This window comes from Passer montanus, unplaced genomic scaffold (assembly GCF_014805655.1).
Source record: "Passer montanus isolate IOZ18808 unplaced genomic scaffold, ASM1480565v1 scaffold9, whole genome shotgun sequence".
Taxonomy (NCBI): Eukaryota; Metazoa; Chordata; class Aves; order Passeriformes; family Passeridae; genus Passer; species Passer montanus.
In genome coordinates, this window is record NW_024374367.1 from 17,045,363 (window position 1) to 17,071,020 (window position 25,658).

General features: G+C 44.0%; 1 protein-coding gene across 5 annotated transcripts in view; it reads right to left on the minus strand.

Annotated features, from left to right (window-relative positions):
- TMCC1 (transmembrane and coiled-coil domain family 1) overlaps positions 1 to 25,658 on the minus strand; it is a 63,958-nt gene that overhangs the window by 26,005 nt on the left and 12,295 nt on the right. The window contains exon 4 of one of the 5 annotated variants that reach the window (XM_039733999.1): positions 24,183 to 24,894. The exons of 1 other annotated variant lie outside the window; for it this stretch is intronic. In XM_039733999.1, coding sequence (XP_039589933.1) covers positions 24,183 to 24,728 — 546 coding nt within the window. In that variant the 5' untranslated portion in view covers positions 24,729 to 24,894. Of the gene's footprint in view, positions 1 to 5,186; positions 5,232 to 10,617; positions 10,854 to 24,182; positions 24,895 to 25,658 lie in introns of those variants that run through there. 3 more of the 5 variants (XM_039734001.1, XM_039734000.1, XM_039734002.1) reach the window with 3 other exon arrangements.

Sequence of the window (25,658 nt, forward strand, 5' to 3'; positions counted from 1 at the left end):
GGTGAAATTGCTTGTGCAGAAAGAATGCCGTTAGACTTATTTAGGAAGCAGTTGATGCTGGGTACAACCCAGTCTGATTGATATTCACATAGATCATTTCACCACATAAAGCAATAAACACATCTATGAAAATATGCTAATTAGTCTACTTAATATAATCAGAGAGCCTTCAAAAGTTTTATTGCTACAGAGCAATAAAACCAAACCCAACCTACCAGGCTGAATTTCACCACCAATAAGAGGACTCTGTCTCAGTCATCCAAAAGGAACATATGCTTTCCTCAGTGAGTTCATGTGGCAACAGAGCACTGGTGTCCCATGCTGTAAAAAGGAGACATCTATACCCACAAAGAAATAAAAACATGATACAAAGAGCATCAACAGGTACTGTTCCACGCAAACAAAACTCAAACAGCTCTGGCATGTTGCAATCCTGCAGCAAGTCTGAGCAGGTCTCACTGCTGCAGGAACTCCTGCAGCACTGCCTCCCTCACCTCCCTTCAGCGACAGCCTGACACAGCAGGAGATAGTGGCCATTGCAGCTGGAGCCAGATGATGGCATCAAGCCTCAGCTACGTGGGGGAAGACAGACATTCCAGGTGCCTCAGCCAGGAACTAAGTCTCCTAACTTGAGCCACCACTGAGAAGGGCAGGGAAGGGATGGGGCACTAAGCACCTCTCCCTGCTGCAAGTGTTCTCAGTACAGGGATGCAGCCAGGAGCAGCTTACATTCTAGAGTATTTATTTCCTCAAGTTACACAGTAAAACTGGAAAGACGACTAACTGTAGAGGTGGGAGCAAATGAGTTTTTATGGAGGTTAAAACTTTTGAAAATTAGATGCTCATATGACCCGTGTAACAAGATGAGAACTCTTTGCAGGACCCCTTAAAACCAAAAGGTTTTGGAAAAAATACAGCAGGGGCTAAATACATTTACAAGGGAAAATCTGAATGCTGCAAAATATTAAGTAATGCAAAACATCAAGTCAGAGAGTGAGAAACTAGCAGAAAATTCAAGTTTCAAGTTGCCTTTATTGACTAGAATGTTGTAGAGCCAGTGAAGACTTAATATCCCAAAGGCACTCCTGGATAAATAACCTCAGTGATATGAGGCCTCTTGCATAAGGCTTGCTGCTTAATTCTGTGGTGATCAGTAAGTTCCTGCACAGTTGCAAGACCACAGTCACAGATCCCTGGTCTTGATCCATACTAATCCCCAAACTGAAGCCCACCAGACTGTTCCCATGCTTACTGCCCAGGACAGGGGCTGAAGCCACCTGAACATTCTGCTGGCATATACAAATTATGAACCTGTGTGTGATTATAAATGCTGCAATAGCCTAATCGTATGAGGTACCATTTAGGCCAGAAGCACTTTAAGCTAATACATTATTTAACATTTATCTTCTAATTTAAGATCCTAGACTTCAAAGTCACTGCACAGAGCTGGAGTTCCCCTCCCCTGTACACACCCATTGGAATAAAGCCAGTTTTGACTATATTTGCCTTTTGCAGATTTCCTCAGAGGATGCTCTGCACACGACTTGCTTTCTTTTTACTAGTCACAGATTCTTGCCCCAGTTTTAATTGGTTTTTTTTCTTCTTTAATCGAAGAAAAATAGCCTTCCCTTTTTCCACACCTGTTTCCAGAAGTACTTCAAATGTTTCCATTAGCACATGGGGGCTGGGGTGTGGGGAAATAAGAGAGAGAAAGGTTAATTCGTAAATCCCGCAATCCAATGACACTGATATGAAGTGCAGCCATACTGATGGGACTTTTCATAACCAGTTCAGCACAAAACCACCACCGTGAGTCTGAAGGAAAGACCATGGCAGGCTGAGACCATGCAGCTCAGGACTGGGGTACCAACAAGGGCAGCCCACAGCCAGAGTAGCTATCACTTGGCAGAAGTCCCCAGGGACCATGTTGGAGAGGGAACGGCTGCGTGGATGGGCAGGTCACCCTTCAGGAGGTATCAACACCAAGGACATTTTCCAAGGGTGTTCTTGTGATCACTGCTGCATCAAGTTGACTCGCCCACAGCAATAAATGAAGGAAATCCAGCTGCTGCCTGCCAGATTGCTACTAGACCAGATCTGCATACATGGTTAAATGATGTCTAGTTAGAAACAGATTTATCAGTATTTCCAACTTAGTCTCTCTCTAGGGGAGACTAAACAGTTTGTCTATTCTGGCTACTTATGTGATGATCCAAAGCCTCACTTTAATCTGTTAGTACTGGTTAAGCTCTACTTTAAAACATAGAATGGAGCTTTAAAGAATTACATCCAAAGGACCTGCAAAACTTCATTAAATTCTAGTCCTGCCTTCTTTTCTTTCCATTTCTCCAGGTACAGGAAAAACTGACAAGTCCAAGATAATTGCATACACCTCAGTCTGGCACTAGCAGATTAGGGCTCACCAATGGCTGCTACTTCATGATCACTGGGATCTGCTTCCAGCCACAAGGGAAAGCAAGGGGCAAACAAAGTTAAACTTCAGCAGACCTGAGACCTGCAGCATGGGCTTTAAACCCATGTTTGTTTTGTCCATAAACCATAGTCTTGGTTTTTTTTAAATAAGCAATGAATTGGTTAATCTGTTAGAAATCTGCATATAGAACATGATCTTCCTTCTTCATGATACATAAAATTAAAAATAAAGACACTTAGCACACTATCCAACATGGCTCCAGTTCCGTAGAAACCACAATCAGGGCAAAATGCCCAGTCTGCATAAAGGATTAAGTTTATCAATAAAGCAACCTAAAAACTGCAGAGTGATGAAATGGAACATTTCCAAGAAGACTTGGTTTGTCATTTCTCCATATTGCTGGCATGAACATCACCACAGTGTTTAATATCTAAGTCTAACTGATACAAAATACACACACTCCCCAAAAAACACATTTCTTTTAGTCTTAAAGCTCTGTTTTCTCTAATGACAACTTGGGAAGGTACACAGCTGTGGTTGAAATTGCTTTAATTTTCTTCAAACAGAATTTAACTTGCCAGTTTTTAGTTTTGCTGCACATCTGTAAATCAAATTGATTACTTTCGGTTATCATGTAAAGCTTTTTGAGCTACCAAACTTCACCTTCTCACTTTTTTCCTTTTATTAAAGTATTAGGGGGAAAAAAAAAAAACAGCCACAGTTCAAACCCACTAAAAGCATTTTCTCACTTTTCAGCAACTATCTTGGCAGTTGGGTTTTGCCATTTAGTGACTGAACTTCATTAAAGTGTCAACACAAGCCCACACTGACACGCGGAGAGGGCTGTGTGTCAATCACCATACCTGCAAATGTGAGTCGTCCTGGTCACCACATGTGCAAGGCACAATTGAAGGTTTTGTTTCTACCTTGCAATAAGCCCAAAGTGTGCAGCAAGCACAGAATATGATGTGTTACTGCAGTTTAGCTGACACAGGCTTGTTTGTTAATTCAGTAATGTACCTGAGGCCTTACGCTCACTAAGATGGCTTGGAAACATTGAACAGCTCTCCTCTCAGCATAAAAGTGAAACCTTCTTCCCTTTAACTCATATTTCCTTCAACTGCTGGAATATGACAAGCAGAAAATCTGATCCTTCCTGGCTTTGTTGGAGAGGTATTGAAGTCCCAGATACTTGTTGCTATGATGACAACATAAGAAAGCTGAATTTTTAAAACCAAAGTATTAGTCATTGAAATAGAGTATATACCATAAACCACCTGAAACCAGATTGACTGAACATTTTTTTCCTTTTAAACAGATCAGCCAACACGTATCCAGGCATCTTAGCCTGACACTGATAATGTCCCCTATAAAAATATAAGAACCCTTCCTTGAAAGCAGCAAAAAATCCAAAAAGCTTATAGTTTACCTTCTACTCCCAGCTCACCTTTGAATTCTGCCAGTGGCTCCACACACTGGGCTGGCTGCTTTGCAGAGCTCCACAAAAGGCTCCCAAATAAAAAGAAAATAGTTTGAATGCTTTTAGTATTTTCACATTTCATTGTCCCAACAATGCAGCTCTGTCCTCTGGGAAGGAGCGTGCTCAGGCTGAACACAGAGTGTTATTTTTACATCCCATCCCCACGGAGCAGCCCGGACGCATGGCAGTGCCCCGGCTCTGCAGGGACACCCGCAGCCCACCCCTGCTGCAGCCTGGGACAGGCCACCCCACCAGGGCCAGAGCCGCACGCAGCAGAGCCTGCACCCGGCAGAGCCAACGCACAGGCGACAGGAGGGGGAACCACGGAGCTCAAACCAGCGCTGATGACAGCAGCAATCCCAGCAGGGACTGGATTTCCTCTGCACCAAGGGGAGGGAGCTCCTGGGGGGTTCACCACTGTTTTCTTCATGAAACACCCGATTTTAGTTGACCAAAATATTTCCATTGAAATATGCAGGTAGACTTTCAAAGACCAGCACGTTTCTCTCCTGAAAAATAGAGTTTCCTAGAATTGTCTTACTGTCCTGATAAAATGCAGCCTCTATATGCTAGAGGTCTTAAACACTACTAAAACTTATCTCAGCCATGCTTTTTCTGCTGTTCATATTCCCTGTTGCTCACTGAATCTGTACATGGCACTTTCTGACAAATTCCCCACATTCTGTGCTGTTTGGGACAAATTCCAGAAGACTTTGCAGAGGATTCCCATGAGGAAGCCAGACCTCAAAGCTCTCTGGAAGAAATCACCATAACTGGAGAAGCATTAACCATACTCCTGAAATGGACTTCTGGTATTACAAACCTTTCTAATCACTAAACCATTCAAACCACAGATTATTTGCATTTATGGGGAGTCTCCCAATGAGCAATTTCTACTGCCACATCCAGAACAGATCAAGCATTTAAAACAAAACCAACACCTCAGCAGCGCAAGTAGGTTTCCTTATTTTAATGTTGAGCACAAGCTGGGCCACAAACATTGCTTGCTGTGGAGCAGAAAAACAGCAGCAGAAAAAACCTAAATCATTCAGATGAGAGGATGGACAGGATTTCGATTTCATTCCCTCAGTGTTCCAACACACAGCACCTTGCTGACCAATTTTTTTAATACGCAAACTCCAGCAGCATCAGCAAACAGACATGCAGAGCCTGGATGTTCAGAGGTGACTCAGGGCTCTGCCCAGCAAACCAGCCACATTCACAACCCCAGTACAGCTGACATCCAAGAAAGGAGAAAGCCCCAGGACATACGGTTCCAGAGGCAGGCAGCGAGTTCTCCATGCTGAGTGTGCGGCGAGAGCAGCACGCAGTGTGAACCCCAGCACCCCTCCACTGGCCAAACACACTGTACCACAGCCCTGTGCTGGCAGAGCCCAGACTTAGCCCTGCCGGGCCAAGCTCTGCCTGCACAAAGCAGGACCTTGTAACATGACGCTCTAGTGCCCTGGGTGTCTTGGCAGGAGCCCCAAACACGTGTTTGAAAAAGCAACTGCAACCCTGAACAAGCGAGGCACGAACGCGCTGCAAGCAGAGCCACCGAGGCTGCTAAAAATATTTTATCCCTGTCCCTGTCAGGAACACATCTCAAGTGAGAGTCTAGTTTTCTGAACAACAATCAAACCAGCCTCACCAGCAGGAGAGGCACATCACCTTCCCAGATCCAAGCAGCCAGGGCCCACGGGAATGAGCCTGGTAGCAGCAGGGAAAGCCAAGCTCCTGGGCCTCTGCTGGAGCATGCAGTCCCAGGTAATGCAGCCCCATCCAGCTGTCAGCATGAACCTGACCATGGCCCCATAAGCACTTCTGCAGCATGAGCAGGTAATGGGCCAAACCCCAAAAACCCACACAGACATAGGGTAACAGCAGCAAAGCACCACACAGAGATTGTACAGTACCTAGTGCAGGCACTTCCTTAGTTAAAAGCAAAACAGCATTAAAGCTTATCCCTTCTATTACCCTGTTTCCACCAATATATACATTTAACTTGGATTCTGAAAGCATACAATTTCAATATTTATCGGTCAAACAATAAACATTTGTCTGACTAAATTCCAGCAGCTCTCCAGCGACACCTGCAGCAAGGTCCACTCTCTGCATTTCCGAGCAGTAGCAGCAAGTCCCGTACTTCCCAAATTTTATCAGTATTAGGATAACATGAAACCTAGCACTGTCCTGACTTCCAAGTATCTAACAAAACAATTAAGTCAAGCTCATGTAAAAGGATCCTCTTTGAATCTTCACAGTTCTCCTGCCTACATCAATACAGAAGGATGATAAACCCCTGGCACAGGCTGTCAGTGAACTGCTAAAGTTGACCTACTGTCCCTCCCAGTTATCCACAGTTCTTCCCACACAATGAATGAAGGCATTCTCATGCTATTTTACATAAGAAAACTCTCGAAGACTATGTAGAAATTAAGTAGTTAGTGAAGAACAAGAAATGATCAACATATCTCAATCGTTTTGAGAACATATGTAACAGAAAAACAAGGGCCCCTCCAAACCAGACTCTACATGGGAAGGATTTCCCTTTAATGCAGATGTTTATAATTTGTTCAGTGTGAAAAACAGCTGAACAATAGCTGATGAGCTCTGAAACCAAAAAACCCGTAGCAACCAGCTTTCTGGTTTCAACAGCCAGCCACACCACAGGAATTTGCTAGGAGAAACCTGTAGCACTGAGGCCACAGAGCTCTGTGGTGCCCAAGTCCTGCCAGTATTCCACGTGGGGCTGTAGGGGAACACCTATCCAAGGATTCCTCATCTGAGTCTGGAAAAACAGGAGTTTCAGCCACACTACGTGCACTGTGACTGAACTTCAGTGGCCAAGGAAAACTCCTTGCACAGCAGTTTGCGACCCAATTGTTTAAATCTATAACAATCTATAACCTTTGCAGAGTCTTCAGCTTTTTTGCTCTCTTCTGACATGAAAAGCAGTATTTTCTTCTTCCTCTACTTTTCACACAAGCTATTAAAATCCTATATTCTTTCTGGTGGGCAGAAAAGAAACTTTAGTCCCACTCCATCAGTTCCAGACACTGATGACCTTTGGGCAGCAGTTCTGCACCAGTATTTGCAGTTCAGGCTCCAGTGAAACACCACCTCCCCATCAACCTGAAGCTCTTCATTTCCTCTGCTCCTGTTGCCAATGCTAGCAGGCTGAAATTATTTCTTTCCGATTATAGAAATATTTCTTTCCCCTGTAAGCTTTTGTCAACTATCAACAGGATCCTGGGACCTCTCACACCACAATGTAGGCAGTGGGTCTCAGTGCACTTCCGAGGCAGACATGCCTGAACAAGCACAAACTGTGCCTGCACAAAGACCATCCTGTGCCATCTGAAGCACTCCAACATTTCTTTTTCTTTGGAAGAAGTTAGTGATTCTAAGAATGGAGACTTTTACAAGTTACAGATTTTCCGGACATGACTTCAGTGTTCACAGGCTTCCAAGAGTTAAGTAAAACCACAAAATGTGAAGATAACACAGAGAAAATATTTTTCTGCAGTTGAACATTTACCAAGGGCACTCCAGGAAAAAAACTGAACAAAAACCTTCTTGTAGCAAAATTTCAGTTTGCATTCTGGTGATCTTGGATTCCGTTCTTGCTAAGTGTGTGCTCTTTGAATGCCCTATCACAAAGCTCAAACAACAGCAATTATAATGTGCTGCTGAAATATTTTATTACTTATATTTCAAATCCAAATACAGTTTTCTATTTCATGCAAACCAAAACTTTCACAGCAAATCTTTGAAGGACAAGAACCTTGTTTCCTTAGCAATTCTTCCTGTCTATTTTAAATTGTATCAAAGCTGAGAACTCAAGAAAGGAATGTTTTCTATGCTGAACTCCCTATTCAAATACCAGTTGATCTCAGGGAGATCCAAACCATATCTCAAGTTAGGAAAAAGCCAAAACAAACAAACAAAGCCAACAACAAAACCAACCAAACACCCAAAACCAAAAAGCCATCTTGCTCCTTTACTTTTCCTGTCCATATGAATAGGTTGCTGTATGGTGAGCAAGTCAGCTCCCTCCACTTTGGGAACACTGAGCAAATATTACTGAAAGAACAGGCAAATCCCAACTTTTGAAAAAGGGGATACATGATAACTTAGGAAAACATCCTCAAATACAGTTCAATTTGTCTCCATTATTCTCCTTCCATAAACCCAGCTAAAACATCTGAACAAATTCAAGTTGTGTAACAGCTGGATACACTTCTGTACTATCACCCCAACAGTGAGGGATTTCTCCAAATGCATCAGCAACTGCACTTCTTGAGATCTTAGGTGACTAACTGCAGGGCCTCCAAGAACTTCCAAACAGTACAAGATAGAGAGCAGTTTGAACCAATATACTCTGAAAACACCTTGGATACTTAAAAGAGGAAGGGAAAACATGAAAAAAGAAAAAAAGGCATGGAGACCTCCCACAGAACCCGAGGATGACAAAGTGAACAAACCAAATTTGGCCAGGGGAAACTGGTTATCAAATGCAAACATTTCATAAATTAAGATACAGTTAAATGCTTACACAGCCCTCTTCAGAATAGTATTTTAAAACTGGATAGCCATTATGTAAATAAGAGAAAGGCATTAACCTCATTCATAGGAGGAAGATGGAGAGTGGGAAAACTGAAATGATTTGATGGAAGCCATGCAGTGCAAATAGCCCCATGGAAAAGCAGATCTTGGAGATTAAAGCCTGGATCATGAGGCCATATTTCTCCTTCCTGCATGAAGTCCTACTTTTTCTTTGCTCAAGTTTTATAAGCACTGGTGGCAGCATTTTTCAGTTTGCAGCTCTCAAATCTGCACAGCCCCATTCTATTTGAAACCTCCACCATTAAATGTGGTTAGAAATTGCAATTTTGACCTTGCAGCTGCATAACACAGGCATGCCACATAATAATGTCCTATTTCACACAGGAAGTGGACACACCCTGGGAGCAGGTGCTCCAGTCCTACAAAAGGATTTGCCAACTCTGAAGTGTAAGTCATCATCTATAACAGAACCAAGGTTTTCACACAAGAAATACTAATAAAGTTCTGGTTCATTTTTACACAGTCTGGCAGTCATTGCACTTCAGCTGATAAAGGTATCAGCAAAATCATACATATTTTCTATGCTTTCCTTCCAGCAGACAAAAGGTGGTTTTTAGCACCATTTGCCTCTCTTCCACCAAGGACTCCAACACACAGGGACTTCCCAGTCCTATCTAAAGCACGGTGAGCAGACAGGGTTCTCATCCTATATCCAAACTGAGATAAACATAATTCCTTCCAATTGTTCACACAACTATGCTTTTTGTTTGGGTAAACACAAACCAAGCTCCTTCAGTTCACCATGCTATAAGAGATGTGCAACTTTTACAATTAAAACAGAGAAGTCAAGAATGTCAGGGCTAGACAATTGTATAAAGTAGGTTTGACATAATCAGAGCTAATGCAGTGCAAGACACAATTGTGTCAGACAACACAAAAATGGACAGAGCCAGAAAAACAAATTGAAAATAGTTTTCCTAGAGTAAAAAAATCAGTGAAAACATTTTTCCAAATCACCCTGCCCACCTAGAAAGACAAGGATTAAAATGGAGTTATCCAAATGAGTTCATTTAAAACTATTTTGGCTGCCCTACATAAATAAAGCTTAGATACAAAGTTCATTACTAACTAGATCAAGTCTCTTTTGAGGGGAAGAATAAACTCCAGAGTGTCTGTGGAGACTTCTGCTTGCAGACACAGCCTGACACGTAAAAAGGCAAACCTTTAAAAGATGCAAGTTTCACTTTTCCCTGAAATGGCCACATCAGTTTCTTTAAGATGAGAAGGTAGTAAAAAAATTTACAAATTAATTAGAAAGATACCACATTATTGCAAAGCTTTTCCCAAGACAGTTTGCAGGATATGAATTCTGACCCATTTTAAATGCTGACGACAGCATTATAGAATTCTGATGACTGTGTTTTAAAACCTTTACAAATACACACAAGGGGGTGGGAGGGACAGAGAAGGACAGCTTAAATGTAATGTGAAAGTTCAGCTTGCCTTCTACGAGTCCAATACTGTAACTCCTACATCCATAGTCAAGTCTGCTCCCTGGGAATGGTGTACAAATGGTGTACAAACGGGGCTGTGCTGGCAGCTCTAGAACAGTTTGTACCTGCAGTGTCCTACACAGACTCACTTTTGTTCATGGATGGGTTTTTCCAACTACATGCACTGAATTCAGTGACAATCTACAACCTACTTGGATTAACTATTCTCACTCTTAAGGCAGCTTCTTAAAACAAAGTCGAACACTTTCAATTAATGAACAGCAAAACCTGTGCACGGCAGCTCCTTTGTTCTGAAGCTCCGTGCTGCCAGTGCGGGCTATTGAGCCTGCACAGGCAGGGCATGCTCCCCCGTCCCCGCAGGTATGTCACTGGCACGGCTCACACCGCTAAGGACCTTCTGCCCAGGACAAAGCACACGCGTGAGCGCTCTCACAGGCACCTCCCGGGCACACCCGCTAGTTCCGCTGTCCCCTCCCGCGCGGAGCCTGCGCTGACTCCCAGACCCGGCACCGCTGCGGTATCGGCGGACCCCCGCCCGCCGAGCCTTTGTGTCCGTGCGAACAAAGGCGGAGGGGCTCCTGCACGGGCGCGGCTCTGCGGGACCCGCGGCTCGCACCCACCTTCGAGAGCTGCCTGCGCAGGCTGAAGCGCTGCACCATGGTCCGCCGCGGGCCCGGGCAGCGCGGGGCGCGGCGGGCGAGGGGCGGCCAAGGCCCGGCCCTGCGGGGCTCCGGCGAGCGCTGCGCCCGCCCCGGGGCCCCCTGAAGGGCGAGCCCGACCCAGCGCTCCGGCCGAGCCACGCCGGACGCGGGCCCCGCGCAGCTCCCGCTGCCTTGGCACATTGTGGCACGGGAGCGTCAACTCTGCCCCCGGAATCAGCACAGAACACCCCGCTGCAATCACTAGGAAATAATTCAAGAAAGTAGTTCTCCCTCCCCGCCATAAATATGCAATACAGATGTGTGATAAAGCAGGTACACTTGCAGTTCTTCAAACGCCGTGGCAAGAGTGGCTTTCGGATCCTGAAAGCCTTCCAGGACTCCTCCGCTCACAGCTCTGGTGAGCGAGGGACACAGTACAATCTTGCAGAACAGGGATTGCAGGGCTCCAGCCTTGGCTTGGCAGCAATGATCCGAGGGGCTGCAGGAGTCCAGCAGCCAGGACACACACAGTGCCAGCCTGGGCTGTGCAGAGGGAGCCGGCTCTCAATGCATGGGCTCGGGCAGCTGCCAGGATGGTCATACACGAAGGAGGAAAACCCCAAACACAATGAGGAGCTAAAAATCTCTGGAAACCAGTCTATTTCTGAAATAGTCCTGTCTCACCATTTTAGTTTTGGACTTCTTAGGATTTTATTTCCAACTCATTTTGTAATGGCCTCCTGCATGCAATAGGAAAGGCTTCCTTTTTGCACCACACTGAAATGGCCGTGGCTTGATCACTCCAGTACATGGCCTTATCTACACACAAATATAGTTTCTCAGTAAATTTCAGCAAGTCTACTGGATAAGGAACAGCTCCCATGCCAGAGCATGTCTCTGATGAGCCTTGACTCTGTATCAGCACTGGATTACCCAGGAGAGTCCTCACTAGCACTCTGCTCAGACCTCAGCTTCACTGGTACCAAGTGGCTTCACCGGGTACCAAGTACCTTTACCCAGTGGCTAAAGGGACCCTTGTAGCTTCAGCTAGGACAAATCTGGGGCTCCAGACAGCACCGTATGCATGACCCGGCTGTTAGGAGTCAGCTGTGCATTAACTCCATACAAAATCCTTCCCAATGGCAGGTAATAGGTAAGTACAGATTACTGCCATGCATGATTGCAGAGTCTTGTAGAAAAAGGAAGGGGTCTTAGGCCAGAATCTTTGCCTTGTTAAGGCAAATGTTTCTAGACTATTTTTAAGGTCATCAGGTGATCAAGACACTACAGATAGAAGAGACATTTGCAGTTGGGCCATGGAAGGTTATGAGAACAGTCAGTGTGGTTCTTTAGATGTTGAAGGGAAAGTTACATGAAGATTAAACAGAGGTGTTTACTTTATAACTGTCATCCAAAAGTAACATCAAGAGATGCATTCTTCAGTACTGAAATCCCAACTGTAAAATGAGAGCAGGATTCAGCAGCATTCTTCCCAGCCAGGGGTACCTCGGGGATATTGAATGCAGACACGTTCTGGACAGGGAAAGTATTCCCTGACAGAACTTGGGCTCCTTTTCAAAATGCTCTCCTTTTTTTGTAATATACAGAAAGTACATTACCCAGTTACTAGGCCTCAGTTTTGTGATGACCATGGAGAGCTGACTGCACAGAAAACTAAAAGGACTGGGACACTAGAAGCACCTCCTTGTACTGGCAGAGGAGACACCAGATACTATGGGGATTTTGCGTCTAGCAGCTGCATCCTCCTCCTCCCTGAACTGGGTCAGTACTTCTTGTTCTGCAGTTTGGCTATATTCAGAAGCCTCATGAACACCGTTCAATTCCTACTGCAGAAAATCCATACCACCACCTTGAACAGCTGTGCGCCTGGGAAAGCTCACATGCCCATTCTGCAGAGACCAACAGGGCAAGTGTGTGTGAGATGAGAGAGTGTAAGAGTGAGTGAGATGGCATGGGAGTGCGAGAGAGTGTGAGAGTGTGCACTTATGCAGTCAGTCAGTGATGCAGTGTGGCAGCCACCACAGCACTGGAGTAAAGCGCTGGAGCCTGGACAGCCAGCTGCTCACCTTATCTGCTGCACCCAAACCTCCCTGCTTCCATGCTGCTTGACAGAAGATACCAATGGCTCTGGGTAATCAGCCTCTCACCCGCTGGGCTCGGTGCCCAAGGTCCTGAGGACTACCCACTGTCCTGCACCTCGGACTCAGGGTGCCTCATTTCCTCCACAGACACTCAGCTCTCCCTTCTCCAACAGGCTCCTGGGCTCAGTCTGGGTCACAGAGATACAGATAAGGACTGGAGCCAGCTTGGCTGGGATACAATCCACATCAGACCGAGATGGGACGGCCAGATTAGCAAAGTCGATGGTAGCAAAATTCTCCTTTGTCTCTGGAGCCAAGGCCTCACATTCAGCATTTCCAAACTGATGCTTATGATCTTCAGTTAATTAATGGCTCCTGTTCTGAACACATGCCTTAGTCCCCTGTTGCTGGGCTATTACCACTTTTTTCCCTAATATTACCTTCCTACAGCAGTTAATTTCTGTGCAATAGCTTAATTGGTGAATTCTTCTGTTTTTATTCAGGAACATGATGAAAAAGCAGGGAGAAAAAGCAAAATTTCAGTAAAAGGCACTACATTTTATTTTCAAATTTAAAATGAACTTGACATAATGAACTAGTGCCTCTGCCTGATAGCCTTTCATGAGAACACAAAACACAATTAGAATTAATCTTTGGTACAAAATATCTTGTAAATTAATTTCTTTTCAAAAATGCTCAGTAAAGAAGAGAATTATTTATTTTAATATCCCTCTCACGGAGATCTTCTACAGCTTTTTACTTGTATATCAAATACACAGTATTTAGCGGTTTTTAAAAATTATCTTTTAGAACCATATAAAGCTAGGAGAAATACATATGTATGAATGTTACATCAATGCTTGACATATGTAAATGAACAGGAAGGCATCTTCCTGATAACTCTTACAGAGGGACCTTTTGAGATCACCAACAGGAGAGACATTTTCTTATTGCAGAAGGTTTGGAAGATTAAAATTTCATGTTTTGAAACCTACACGTTCTCAGGATCAACCCTTTCAACTTATTTTATATGTATTTCGAAATAAAACACTTAAAGACACCTCAGTGCTCTGGATTCATGACAGCGAGCCCCAGGTCTCCGCACGCAGCAGGTATGGGCTGCTGTAGGAGGCAGCACTGGAGCTCTCTCCGAGTTCCCTGCCCCGCGTTATCAGACACCCCGCTCCCGGAGCGGGCTCCCCGCTCCCGCGGCGCCCTCTGCGGGCCGGAGCGCCGCTGTGCGCTGAGCGCTGCGGGCACGGGCAGGACCCGCCGCACCTGCGGGAGAGCGCCGCACTGCCGGGAGAGCACCTGCGGGAGAGCGCCGCACCTGCCGGGAGAACACCTGCCGGGAGAACGCCTGCGGGAGAGCGCCGCACCTGCCGGGAGAGCGCCGCACCTGCCGGGAGAGCGCCGCACCTGCCGGGAGAGCACCTGCGGGAGAGCGCCGCACTGCCGGGAGAACACCTACGGGAGAACACCTACGGGAGAGCGCCGCACCTGCCGCCGCACCTGCACCTCCGCCAGAACAGCCCAGCACCTCTTCCCGTCACTGACTGGGGTAGCATTTCAGAAACCATCTCATTCCACCCCACTGCTGCTGGCAGGGATGCCTTCCACTAGACCAGATTGCTCCAAGCCTCCCACCTTACCATGAGCACTTCCAGATTTGGGGTATATCAAAGCCCTTCACATTTAAGGATCACCAGAAACTCATGTATTTAAAAGATGCCATGTCCTCCTAAGAAAATTCTCAACAAGTTCACAAATGAAGTTGACTGAGAGGAAAAAGAAGCCCACGTCCCCCACTGCAGCAGCTTGGCTGCTGACAGGATGCAGCCACCATCAGCACACCTTCGCCTCTCTCAGTCCCGAACACAGCTAACCCAGGCCTCCATGTCTACTTTCGTTTAGGCAGTCTTACTTTGGATAAGACTCACCTGTCCTGCCCGCATTCAGTACTCGCAGAAAGTGGGACACAGGCAGCATTGCACTGCTTAGAGTAAAAATTACTTCATTTTTTTCAGGGACCATGTTTCTGTTCCTGGCCAGCACAAGTTTGCTGCTCAAGTACAACAGATTTCCACTTCTCATCAGGAAAGTTACAGCATTCCCATAGCTGTAAAATATTTGAACATGCCTCAGTAAAATATGCTTCCTTCCTGCACACCATTTGGAACCGGGAGATTAGATTAGCTCTTTTATTCAGGACTTCCACCTGCAACTGCACAAGGCAGATAAACACACCCAGTGGTGCCACAACCCTGCCTGATCCTAGCACCCTGGCAGAGTGTCATGGTACCACTCAACATCTCTCCTCTCTGCTGCCCACTTCCTGTATGGGCCACTGCAAAGCAAAAGCCTGGGTTTTATTACTTTATCATTAATTTCCAACTAAATTACACTTAGAATTTCTACATAACTGTTTCAGAAAGCACTCATGACAACTTTTGCAAAGGATGACAACTTGACAACTAAGGTATATATCACAGTCAAATCTACAATTAGAAATTACTTAAAATGTTTTTGAGTTGCCATGAAATTTGATACTAGCACTGTAACTATCATAGACAGTGTTGGTACAGTAAATAACAGGCAAACAAAGCATTTGTCACTTTGGTGACATCCCCGCAGTTAATGAGGATAAAGATGGTGCAGCCCCTTTTCCAATGGCTAAAAATCATGATTTTATTGAAATTGACCCCAGTCCTAAGAGAAATTTGGGGATGATCTTGGATGGTATTCTGTGAAAGATGTGGACCAGTCAAAACATCGATGACACATCTGCAGTGGCTCTGCTACCTGCTGCAGCACACACCTTGCTCTATCATGGCTGAACCTCTCAGCAAAAGATGTAGCACTGAGTTTTAACAGCACTGCCTAGAGAAGGTTACATTTTTAGCCTTGTAATTGAGCAACCATGTAACCTCCCAGTGAAGGCACTAGCTGTAGACAACTTGAGATGACAACACCTGTCCAGAACAACATCATCAACTGTAGGACCTGAGGAACACTGGAAGGGTGAGTGTAAATGGAGGGAAGGGATTATAAAATAAGAAGTGTGTATATAACATTTGAACACCAATAATACTTTTCCTTCTGTAAAAAATTAGATCTAGACTAATAAGGATGGGACCCTTGGCTCTTCCCATATAGAGTGTGTGTATTTGTATTCTTTACCCACAAAACTGAGCCTAATGCCCCTCTCTGCTGCACAAAGGTCACTGCTCCCAGAGAGGGAAAACAGTGCCCGCTACAGAATGGGCTTCTGGGGCAATTAAGCAACTGAAGACTAATTTCTGAGCTTGTGCAATAACCCTCAGCCTACTCCTGACCTGTCTCAACTTGCAATTAAGCCACCCCAGTGATCTGCCAGTATCTTATCTTGCAGCAAGACACAAACAGTGCAACCCTATCACCCTGCACTGCACAAATGCTGGGCTGACTTTTCCCCTGAGAGTAGAGTGGCACGGGCACACAGGAGCCAGAGCTGCCCTGGACACAGAGACACAACCCTGTTCGGATATGCTGGGAGCCTGGAGCTGCAGCTCCAGGGGTGTATAGGGCCACTTTTAAGAAAGAGATAAATTCCTGCTGTCCTGAAATGCTCTTTGTGCACTGTCTATCGAGGTTCTTGTACACCTGGCTGTCAGGGTAGTTCCTGCTTCACCCTCCCAAAAGAGAACAAGTTCTCCCTTCACAGGAACTGGGCACGTTGGTGCTGGCTGAACATTACTCAGATGCCGATGCTGAAAGTGAAATAATTTTTAGCATTTCCAGTCCCTTACAGCCAAAACTACAAAATGTTTTACTTCAATCAGTTACAAAAAAAAAAAAATAAAAAAAATTACCAAACGCTCACCACAAATGCAAGCTGAAGAGGAGAGCCAACACTAGAAGATGGTGTAAAGATTGCTTGTTCTTTGGGGAAATGGGTTAAAGCCAAAGTCATCTTTTAGAGATCCAGGACACACTCTTCACAGCCACAGTAGACTTTCCGCATGGTTTTAATGTTATAAAAAACTCTTATCTTTTGCCTTTTCACAGGTGGTTCTCCCAGCTGTATTTTCATGGTGTTTAAGACAGAAGAATTTGCAAAAAAATTCTGGCAAATAAGTTACCACTAAGACTATTTACAGCTGGAGAGAAACTGTTCATTTTTTCACAACTGTGCTACATATACTGAAAGGATGGCACCTTGCTGTCTTGTTTATGTTATCATGCAGTGTGCAAACCAGTGTGAACAGTTGGAAAGAGTCACTGTAAGTAATTAAGAAAAGCAAGCTTATTGCTGGTAGGTTTGTGATACCTATGGGATTAACATCATCTGGAAAATATTGATGCAGCTGCAAACTGGACTGTAAACTTATGCCAAAAGTATATGTAGTAATTTTCTAAAATATGGACATTAACAGAATATAGATTTAAGTTGATAACCAAAACCCAAAGATATTTGAAATATTTATGAAAACTTATTGTCAAAACTGACAAGTGGATGAGGACATGTGAAGTTCTGTCAGGATACAGTAGGACTGAAGTGAGCGAAGCCTTGAAAAGCTGCTCTGTGAGAATCCCACTGCAGGACAGTTAAATCCGTTCTCTCATCCCTGCAGCCCTAAGACAAGCAAACGGCAACCTGAAAATGTCTGGGCCTATGGAGGCAAAAAGCAAAAAATCCACCAAACGGCTTCATACTAAATTAATCCAAGTTGGTCTGTCTTCTCAGTGATGCCAGAAGGTGTCAGCCAAGGGCTTCCACCAAACATTCCAAACCAATTCCCTGTCCAGAACCCAAGCTGAATAACCTGACCTCACTACAGCCATGCTCCAGCACCAACGCTGGTGTCATGCCCAGGTGACAGCAAACCATACAGGTTTGGTAAAAATCACAGTGAGGTTTCACAAGGCCAGGTGCTGGGCCCTGCATGTGGGTCACAGCATGGATAAAAGTTCATGTGGGCACAACTGCTCACCAAAGTACCAATAATTTCATATCTCTCAAACATCAATATTGTTCTGGTCTGGACACATAATTAATTACCCCACAAAAAGCTTTATAAGTACATGAGACCCAAATGAGATCGGTGCAGGCTCAGCCATTTTCAAACAACCACTATCCTGATTTTCTCAGCTCAGTGGGCTGCCTCTACAAGAAAAGAACTCTGCAAGAATGTTTAGACTGCTTGAAATAAAAGCCCAACTGAAGTATCTCAGTAAGATTTTAATTATTACACTTTCAATGCTATGACAATCTCATTTCTCAGCTTCTATACAAAGCCTAACAACATGTGGCAGGATTATTTCACATGCAAATATATGTAAATGAGGTATTCAGAAAAATCTGATCTGCTGTTTTGGGCTAGCATTTGCCCTTCTATTTCAACAACAAATTGAGAAAACAGAGAATGGAACAATACTGTGAACTAAAACCATGTTGTGTGCAGAGGTTTATTAAGAATTTATTCTCCCTTACACCACAAAATACTCAATGTCCTTCATTCCCACTGAGAGTGGAGGAGCTCAGCACCACAGAATCAGGCTCATCCAAAACTCATTATTCTGAAGAGACATACAAACATGAGTTAACACAAGGTCAACCTATTTACAGGCAAAGTTACACCACCATCAGAGTTTTCCACCTTTACCTGAAAGAGACTATCACAGCCCTTGCTAAACTCTGACAGCTGCTCTAGGCTTAACCTTGTTCTTCACATAAACCAGTGCTTAAAGCAGAGATTGTATGATGCTTTTGTTGTATGGCAAGAGAACCTCTAAGTTCTCTGAACAGCCTGAGCAGGCAGCTCTGTTGCCTCTGCGAGCCCCAGGGCCAGTGCAGTAACACTGCAGCCTGGCCCCAGCACCCAGGGTCCAACCTTGGCCCAGGGGCTTTGCAGAACAGACAAGAAATAAGGACTCCTGTCTCCAAAACTTGGCAGCATCCACGCATAAAACATTGGCAGGGGAAAAAAATATCAACACCTAACCAACCCCCCCCCCGCCCCGCTTCAGTTAACAATACAACATTTTGAGGACATCACCCTCCAAAGCTTTCTGGCACAGTGTTTAGTGGGGGAGGTTGTGTGTGTGTAATGGGCTTATAGACATGAAAAGGAAAGTGTAGGTGTATCTAATCAGGAGACAGCTGGAAACTGACCCTGCTATGTGAAATAAGCAAGCTGGGGAAAGAGGAAGCTCCTGAAAAAGGAAGCATGAGGCCTAAGAAGACATCTCACATGCCAGAAACTGTGGATCAGGAGTGAAAGACACACATTGGCTACAGCTATTTTTAAAAATGCAATGTAAATGACAAAATGGTGCCCAGCACATGAAGAAAGATAACTTCCATCTGGTTCATATAGCTGGAACAAAGAAAAAAAGGGGTGGGAAAAAACGGTGATGGGATAGGAGCTTTCAGAAGTTTAAACAGTCCAAGACAGAACAGAGGCAAGACAAACTAATATCAAGACCATATCTTGCACATATCTTTTCCTTGCACACAGTACTCTGCATGTGACGCAGGCAGAAGGGGACTCTCAGGAGCTGGCTGGAAAACTCAGTTCCTGGAGCTTCCCTGCTCTGAGCCCTGCCCTTCCACAGCTGCCCCATGAGGCAGGCCTGGTTTCTTAGCACACCCTGGAATTTAATTACAAAATTTCCCTTTGCGCTTCTGCAATTTACCTCGTGGATATGGCCAGCCTGATAAGGTTTCCTTTTCCAAAGAAAGTGTCTGTGTTCAGACATAGCACCTACGGTTAAAAAGCAAATGTAATAGCATCGACCAGGACCAACCCAACAAGCAAATAAATCACAAGCTTTAGCTAAGCTCAACACAGCATTTATGTAGGCAGCATCAAGCATAAACTCCAATCACTGTGCAGCCTTGCACAGAAGGATGACACGCAGGGCTTGACTCCACAAAACATGGAAGATGTGGAAATAGCCCAGATGTGTTTAACAGGTCTTTAAGCTTCAGTAGTAAGCAAGACTGAAGCACATGGGCTCCTGCTCATCCATGCCTGACAAAACAGTTCTGCAACAAGTAACACTCCTGCTGTTCCAATAAGAAGCACTGACAATTTCACAGTAGCCCACAAAAGCATATAGAATAATGCTCTGATAACATAATCCTCTGATAAAATATAAATGAAGGCTAATTTCTCAGCAATGCAAGCCTGCTGACTTCCTTCATCTACTCATAGCAAAACCTTCTGCAGTCACAGTCAAATCCTAAAAGCAGTAAGGCTGCATGGCACACAAGGGTGTGCAGTGCCTGCAGCTCCCTGACTGAGCCCATCACCTCTCACTTCAATGCCCTAGTAAGCAGGTACAGAGCATGTGAAGCAAACAAAATGTTCGCTACTCTTCCTAACTGTCAAAGATCTCAATACTGGGAGAAAAATAATGAAAGAAAGGAATGCAGAGCAGAATTCCTGCCACAAGAGCAGTGCCAGCACAGTGACACAGGTGACATCAAGGCATGGTCACAGCCCTGTGCAGCTCAACACCTGTTACCTGACAGGGCAGAGGAGCCCCAGAGCCACTGGCACACATCCAACACCAGCAGGAACAAGCTGTGTCATGACAGGGGAGGTACCAGCAAAGCAAACAATGGTGGAAGACAGGAACCAGAAAACAGTTATATTGGTTGACTACAAATCCTATGTTATGTAGTTCTTGTCATAATTAAATCACAACTTTTCCATTCTATGAGTTCTTTCTCTGTTCCTTGTAGCTTGTAGAGCCCATATGTTCACAACAGATGGATCAATGCTGTAGCTCAGTGACATTTTTCTAATTATAGATGGATTTATGAAATTCTTAAATAATTTTGAAGGAAATACTCCCTGCTGATGGAAGGTGAGTCAGTGTAGCACCACTGTCAGCAGCAAACACCAAAACCAAGGAAGTGAAATTGGTGTGGCTTTATTAAAAGGAAAAGGTAAAAAATTTATTTAAAAGATAACATCACAAGAAGCTGAAGTAGACAAATAGGCAAAGTGTTGAGAAAGTGAGCACAAAACAACAAAAAAAAAATTAAGTGAAAGTTAGATGTAGAGACAATCCATGCAGGCTTGGTAGAACCCAGGGGTCTGGAGGCCTCAGCCCTGATGACTGAGCATTATCTGCCAGACACTTCAAACAAACTATTTCTATTTCTTAAGCTTCATTATGTAAATCTAATCTCAGTGAGGTTAAATAAAATAGGAGAATTTAGGGTTAAAGTAACACTGTATGAAACAACTTCAAATACCTCAGAATGTAAAGACAGTATTTAAAGTTTGAATTTACATCAAACTTTGTTTACTCTAATGATTTCAGATTTTTCCTGGCCCTTTACTGATTCTCATTTGAAGTGTGTTGTAAATAATTTTCCAATACAAATTGTTGAAAGAAGAATTAGTTTTTGCAACTTAACAACTCATTAATTTGTAGTCATAAATTCCAGCAATAAAGCAGCCTGAGTGTTAAGCTGGCTTCTGCTTCTCCAAAGAAAACAGCACTGACATCTATTATAAGGATGATTTACCAAATGACTGCATTATGCTTTACTGATTTTAGAAACCAAGAAGCTCTGTTAATAATCATATAAGTGATTTAAAATTTACATAGAGTTGATTTACAAATGCATTACATCTCTACTGAAAATTCAGTAAAAGCTGCTATATATTATTTAAAGCTGTACAATCATCTGCATTTAACCTGAAGCTGTCTCCCATTAATTTGTAACTTCGAGTGGCATCAACATACTTTAAACCTAGTATGTACAAACACATGGCATAGCCAAGACAGTACGTCTCAAGACTAAAATAACAGCAAGACATTTTGTTAATACAGCAAACACACACAGTGCTTTTCATGGAGTATCAGACAACCTTCTGTTGCTCTCTGTGAAAAAAAACAACATTTGTATTTTCCAATTTTTACTTTTTGTTTCCCGTGCAAATTAAGTCAAATGTAGTTCATGTGATTTTTACAGCTCCCAACATTATGCAGATTGCATAGCAATATTGCAGCAGTCTTGACCTTTCAGGCTCTTGGAGGCATGAAGGGATAGAGATCCCCGCTTTTGGAAGGTGGCACTAAACTAATGAATAACTCTTCCAACCCTTGTGCCACACTGTGAGATAGTGCTGTTACCTGCTCTCAGGAGATAAAATGAAGTACACCACCCCGACCTGTGAAAATTTTCCAGGAAAAGAAAGAGTCCAACTCTCCCGCCCATCTTTTTTCCCCCCTCCTACAGACTACCTGCTAAAAGACAAAGGTAGTAACAGAAAAGAGGCACGTGCAACCTGATTTCAGTACAAGGGACTGACCTTCACATCTCCCTCTCATTTTATGTCTCATTCCCCACAGCAGTATTTCTTTGGCGGTGTCACTTTAGACCTACACTATACATTGTTATTGTCTGTCACAAGATGATGCAAATATTAAAAAGCAGCTAGAAATTCACTAAGCTCTACCAAGACTCAACTGGTCACAGAGGTCTCTGATGGTTTAGTTCCCAAAGGTGGCCTTTCCTCCCTCATTTTGTTTTCTTCTGTCAGACTCCAGTCCCGCTCTCTCCTCTCTCCAAGAGGGAGGGAAGAAAGCCCGTGCAGCCCCTATCCCTCAGGCCACCAAGGGCACAGCCAGCAGCACCAAGGATGGCTCCCCAGCTGCCTGACAAGGCCAGGGGCCCCGTCCCCAGCCACTCTTCCACACCACATGCTGCTCCAGAGAACAGCAGCTGCAGGTGAAAGTGGCTGCTTCACCTAATCACAGGCCCTTATATGCCAAAAAGTGACTCCTAAACTTGCTCTCACATCTGCACAATGCTGTAGCAGAATGCTATCAGATTAACAGTCTCCATTTTTCCTGTCACTCCTGCCACATGATCCCAGTGGTTTCCAAACTTTGCACACTCAATCAGTACAAAATGTTTGACCATGGACTCCCAATACATATATGCTTATTTATAAACTATGTGTATATACTACTCAACTAATACAATATGCTTATTTTAAAACATACACAGAAATCCAAACTATAAAGGAAAATAAAGATAAAAACAAACCAAAAAGTACTTCCTTCCTACTCCAGGGGACTGTCCTACCCACATTCCGCTTTGGAAACCACCACTCCGGGCAAACATTTCATCAGACAAACTGTGCAGTTGGGAGAAAAGACCTTTCCCCATATTCCCACATTATTTACCTAATATGCTTAGGCCTGTTCAACCTCCCTGCTCATACATGAAGTAAAGGGACTACAGTTTTAAATCAACAAATGAACAATTTTCCCTAAAATTCTCCTGAAACAAGTATCATGAGTTCACTCACAATGAAGAGAGGCAATATAGAAATAAACCTGAAAATATTATGAGGTCTCTTTCTCGCAACTCTCAATAGCTTGACTAACTTAACCAGCCCAGGAGAGTGCATGCTTTTCACAACTACTTTATTACTATCTCTGTTGTTGCAACAGTTGGCAAGAGGCAAAAGCTTCAGACACAGCTCCAGGCAGACTCCTCCCATGTTCCCTGCAAGAGGGAACTACCTAAAGTATATCCAGCCTCCACAGACCCCTTTGTTATTAAGGGCTGTTTTTCAGAGGACTCTCTGAACCAGTGTCCTGAACAAGCTAAAATTAGCTTATCAGAAAACTAGTATTCCAAAAAGCAAACAAACAAAACCCCATCAAACTTCAAGAATGCTTCAACTAAATTGATCTGGGAAAGGAGAGAAACGGTAAGACAAACACTGCTTGCATTTTGGTATCATCAATAAGCTGACAGGCAAACTTTGCAAGAATGTCACAGAACAGAGACTGTCATTTCACTGAATCCTTTTCCCACATAGGCAGGACAAACTGAAGGAGACAGCAGTAATCCCCCATCAGCAGAGCAGCCAGGCTGATCTAAACCATGTGCAGGCAACCCAGCACTGAGGTGTTGGACAGTAGCACAGGCTGCAGCCCATGCTCCCAGAGCCTCTCACAGCCTAAAAGACCAACAGCACCATCCACTCACACTAGAATTCTTTGCTTTTATAAAATACAAAAGAAAATAAGAGAGGAATTAAAAAGATTTACCAAATGACTAGGAAAATGGAAGGTTTTTTTGCAGGAACTAGCTAAGAGTTGCTAAAAAGGACTACTCTGGCTGCTGCTCAGCCCATCGCTCCTTGTTTGATTGAGGTGTGCCATCCAAACAACCTAATATGTTTCAGAAGTAGCTCTCATTTCACTGATCAAATACATATAAAATCAGCCACCTGCCATGTGAGAAAATGACTAATGCTTGCATCTTTTAAACTCTTTGCTTCACCACTGAAGAAGCTTTTGAACACAGCATCACTTGAATTTGCTGAAAGAAACCTGCTTTTCAAAACAAGATTTCAAAGGGCTTAAGAAAACATACAAAGAGATGATAAAGATCAAAGGTAAATCTGAGTAACTTACTGCTGCTGCTGTGGCCTCTTCTCCACCTACATAGATAGAAGAAGCAATCTCCATCACAGACAAGTTTGTGGGAGCATCTGTAGTGGATGATGATCTGGGCCGACCCGACTGAATATCCTGAGCAGACCTTCTGTTGATCTGCGGGCTTCCTTTCGGGGCATCTCCCTTGCCCCACCTGCTGTGCAGGCTGGTCCCTCTCTTCATTTTGGGTGGCACTCTGATCTGCTGAAGCACCCGGTTCAGAGCTGTGGGGTGGGTGGAGACACCATCAATTTCAGCACAGACGCTTTGGCTTTCCAAATCCAGGTCAGGCTCCAGCTCAGCCTGAGCTTGCTGGACATCATGTGGAGAAACAGACGACCTCCTGCGCTGATGCTGGAACAGGTGCTTCAAGCCTTGACCAATGACATTAATGTTCTCCAAAGCATTATGCGTTATTTTGGATAATTTTTGCTCTGATTCATGTTGTTTTTTGGTCTCTTGATCTTGGGATTTGCCTCCAGGATCAGGGTCATCAGACAACTGTTCAGTGCCCGACGGCTCCATTGCTGACACCCAACAAGTTTATTTGACTATTCATACATAAATACGTCCCCTTTCTTTAAAAGGCTTGTGTTTATTTTGAAAATGCCAAGACTGCCAGCCAATTAGGTGTGTAATTGCTTCAAGAGTGACTATACATGCAGCTGTGCCACGGTGATCTCATGCTTATCTAATGTTAAACAAAAGAGTAGTCATTATTATACATCCATGCAGCAAGTGTGGGTTAAAAATCCAATGTGCAAAACATGCCATTAACAAAATAAAAAGTATCAGTCCTTGGAGCACCCCTCCATGTGGCATTAGTTGCATCTAGGCTGTACGCAGAAGCCAAAGCTTGTGTGAGACAAGTCATTCATTGCCTGGGGGGAGAAGTCCAGCACAGAGGGTGCAGGAAAGCAAGAAAGGTAAAAAAGCTGTTCAAAAAGGGGAGAAGCAAGAAGAAACCAGTGGAGTTTTGTTTATTAAGAACAAGCCCATAATAACATCTAACATGAGGTTAAACTTCTGAAGAGCATGTTAGTCTTAGGCAGAATTAATTTTGCTCTTTGACAAAGATCTGATACTAAGACTCTAACTTAACAGTATTTAATACATGCAAAAAACCAGAACATTTCCAAATGAGTTATTCATTTCCACATAGTGAGAAATGCTTTATTACAGCCAGCATCCACTGACGGCACTGGAAACTAGATGTGAAAATCTATCTTCAAGCAAGAACAGGCAAGGGAAATGCTTTCTATTGGCATGCTCTTGTCCACAGTTCTCAGAGGAAAGAAGAATGCCTTTTGAAAAGTAGATTAAGCAACCAAATCTGCAAGGGATCAGCACCAGGTATGTGGAGTTCAGCCTCTGGCACAGGAACTACGCAGCTGTTCTTAGAGAGCTCAACCCGAGTCATTCCCTGGGCTCACGCAGGACTGGATTATACAACAG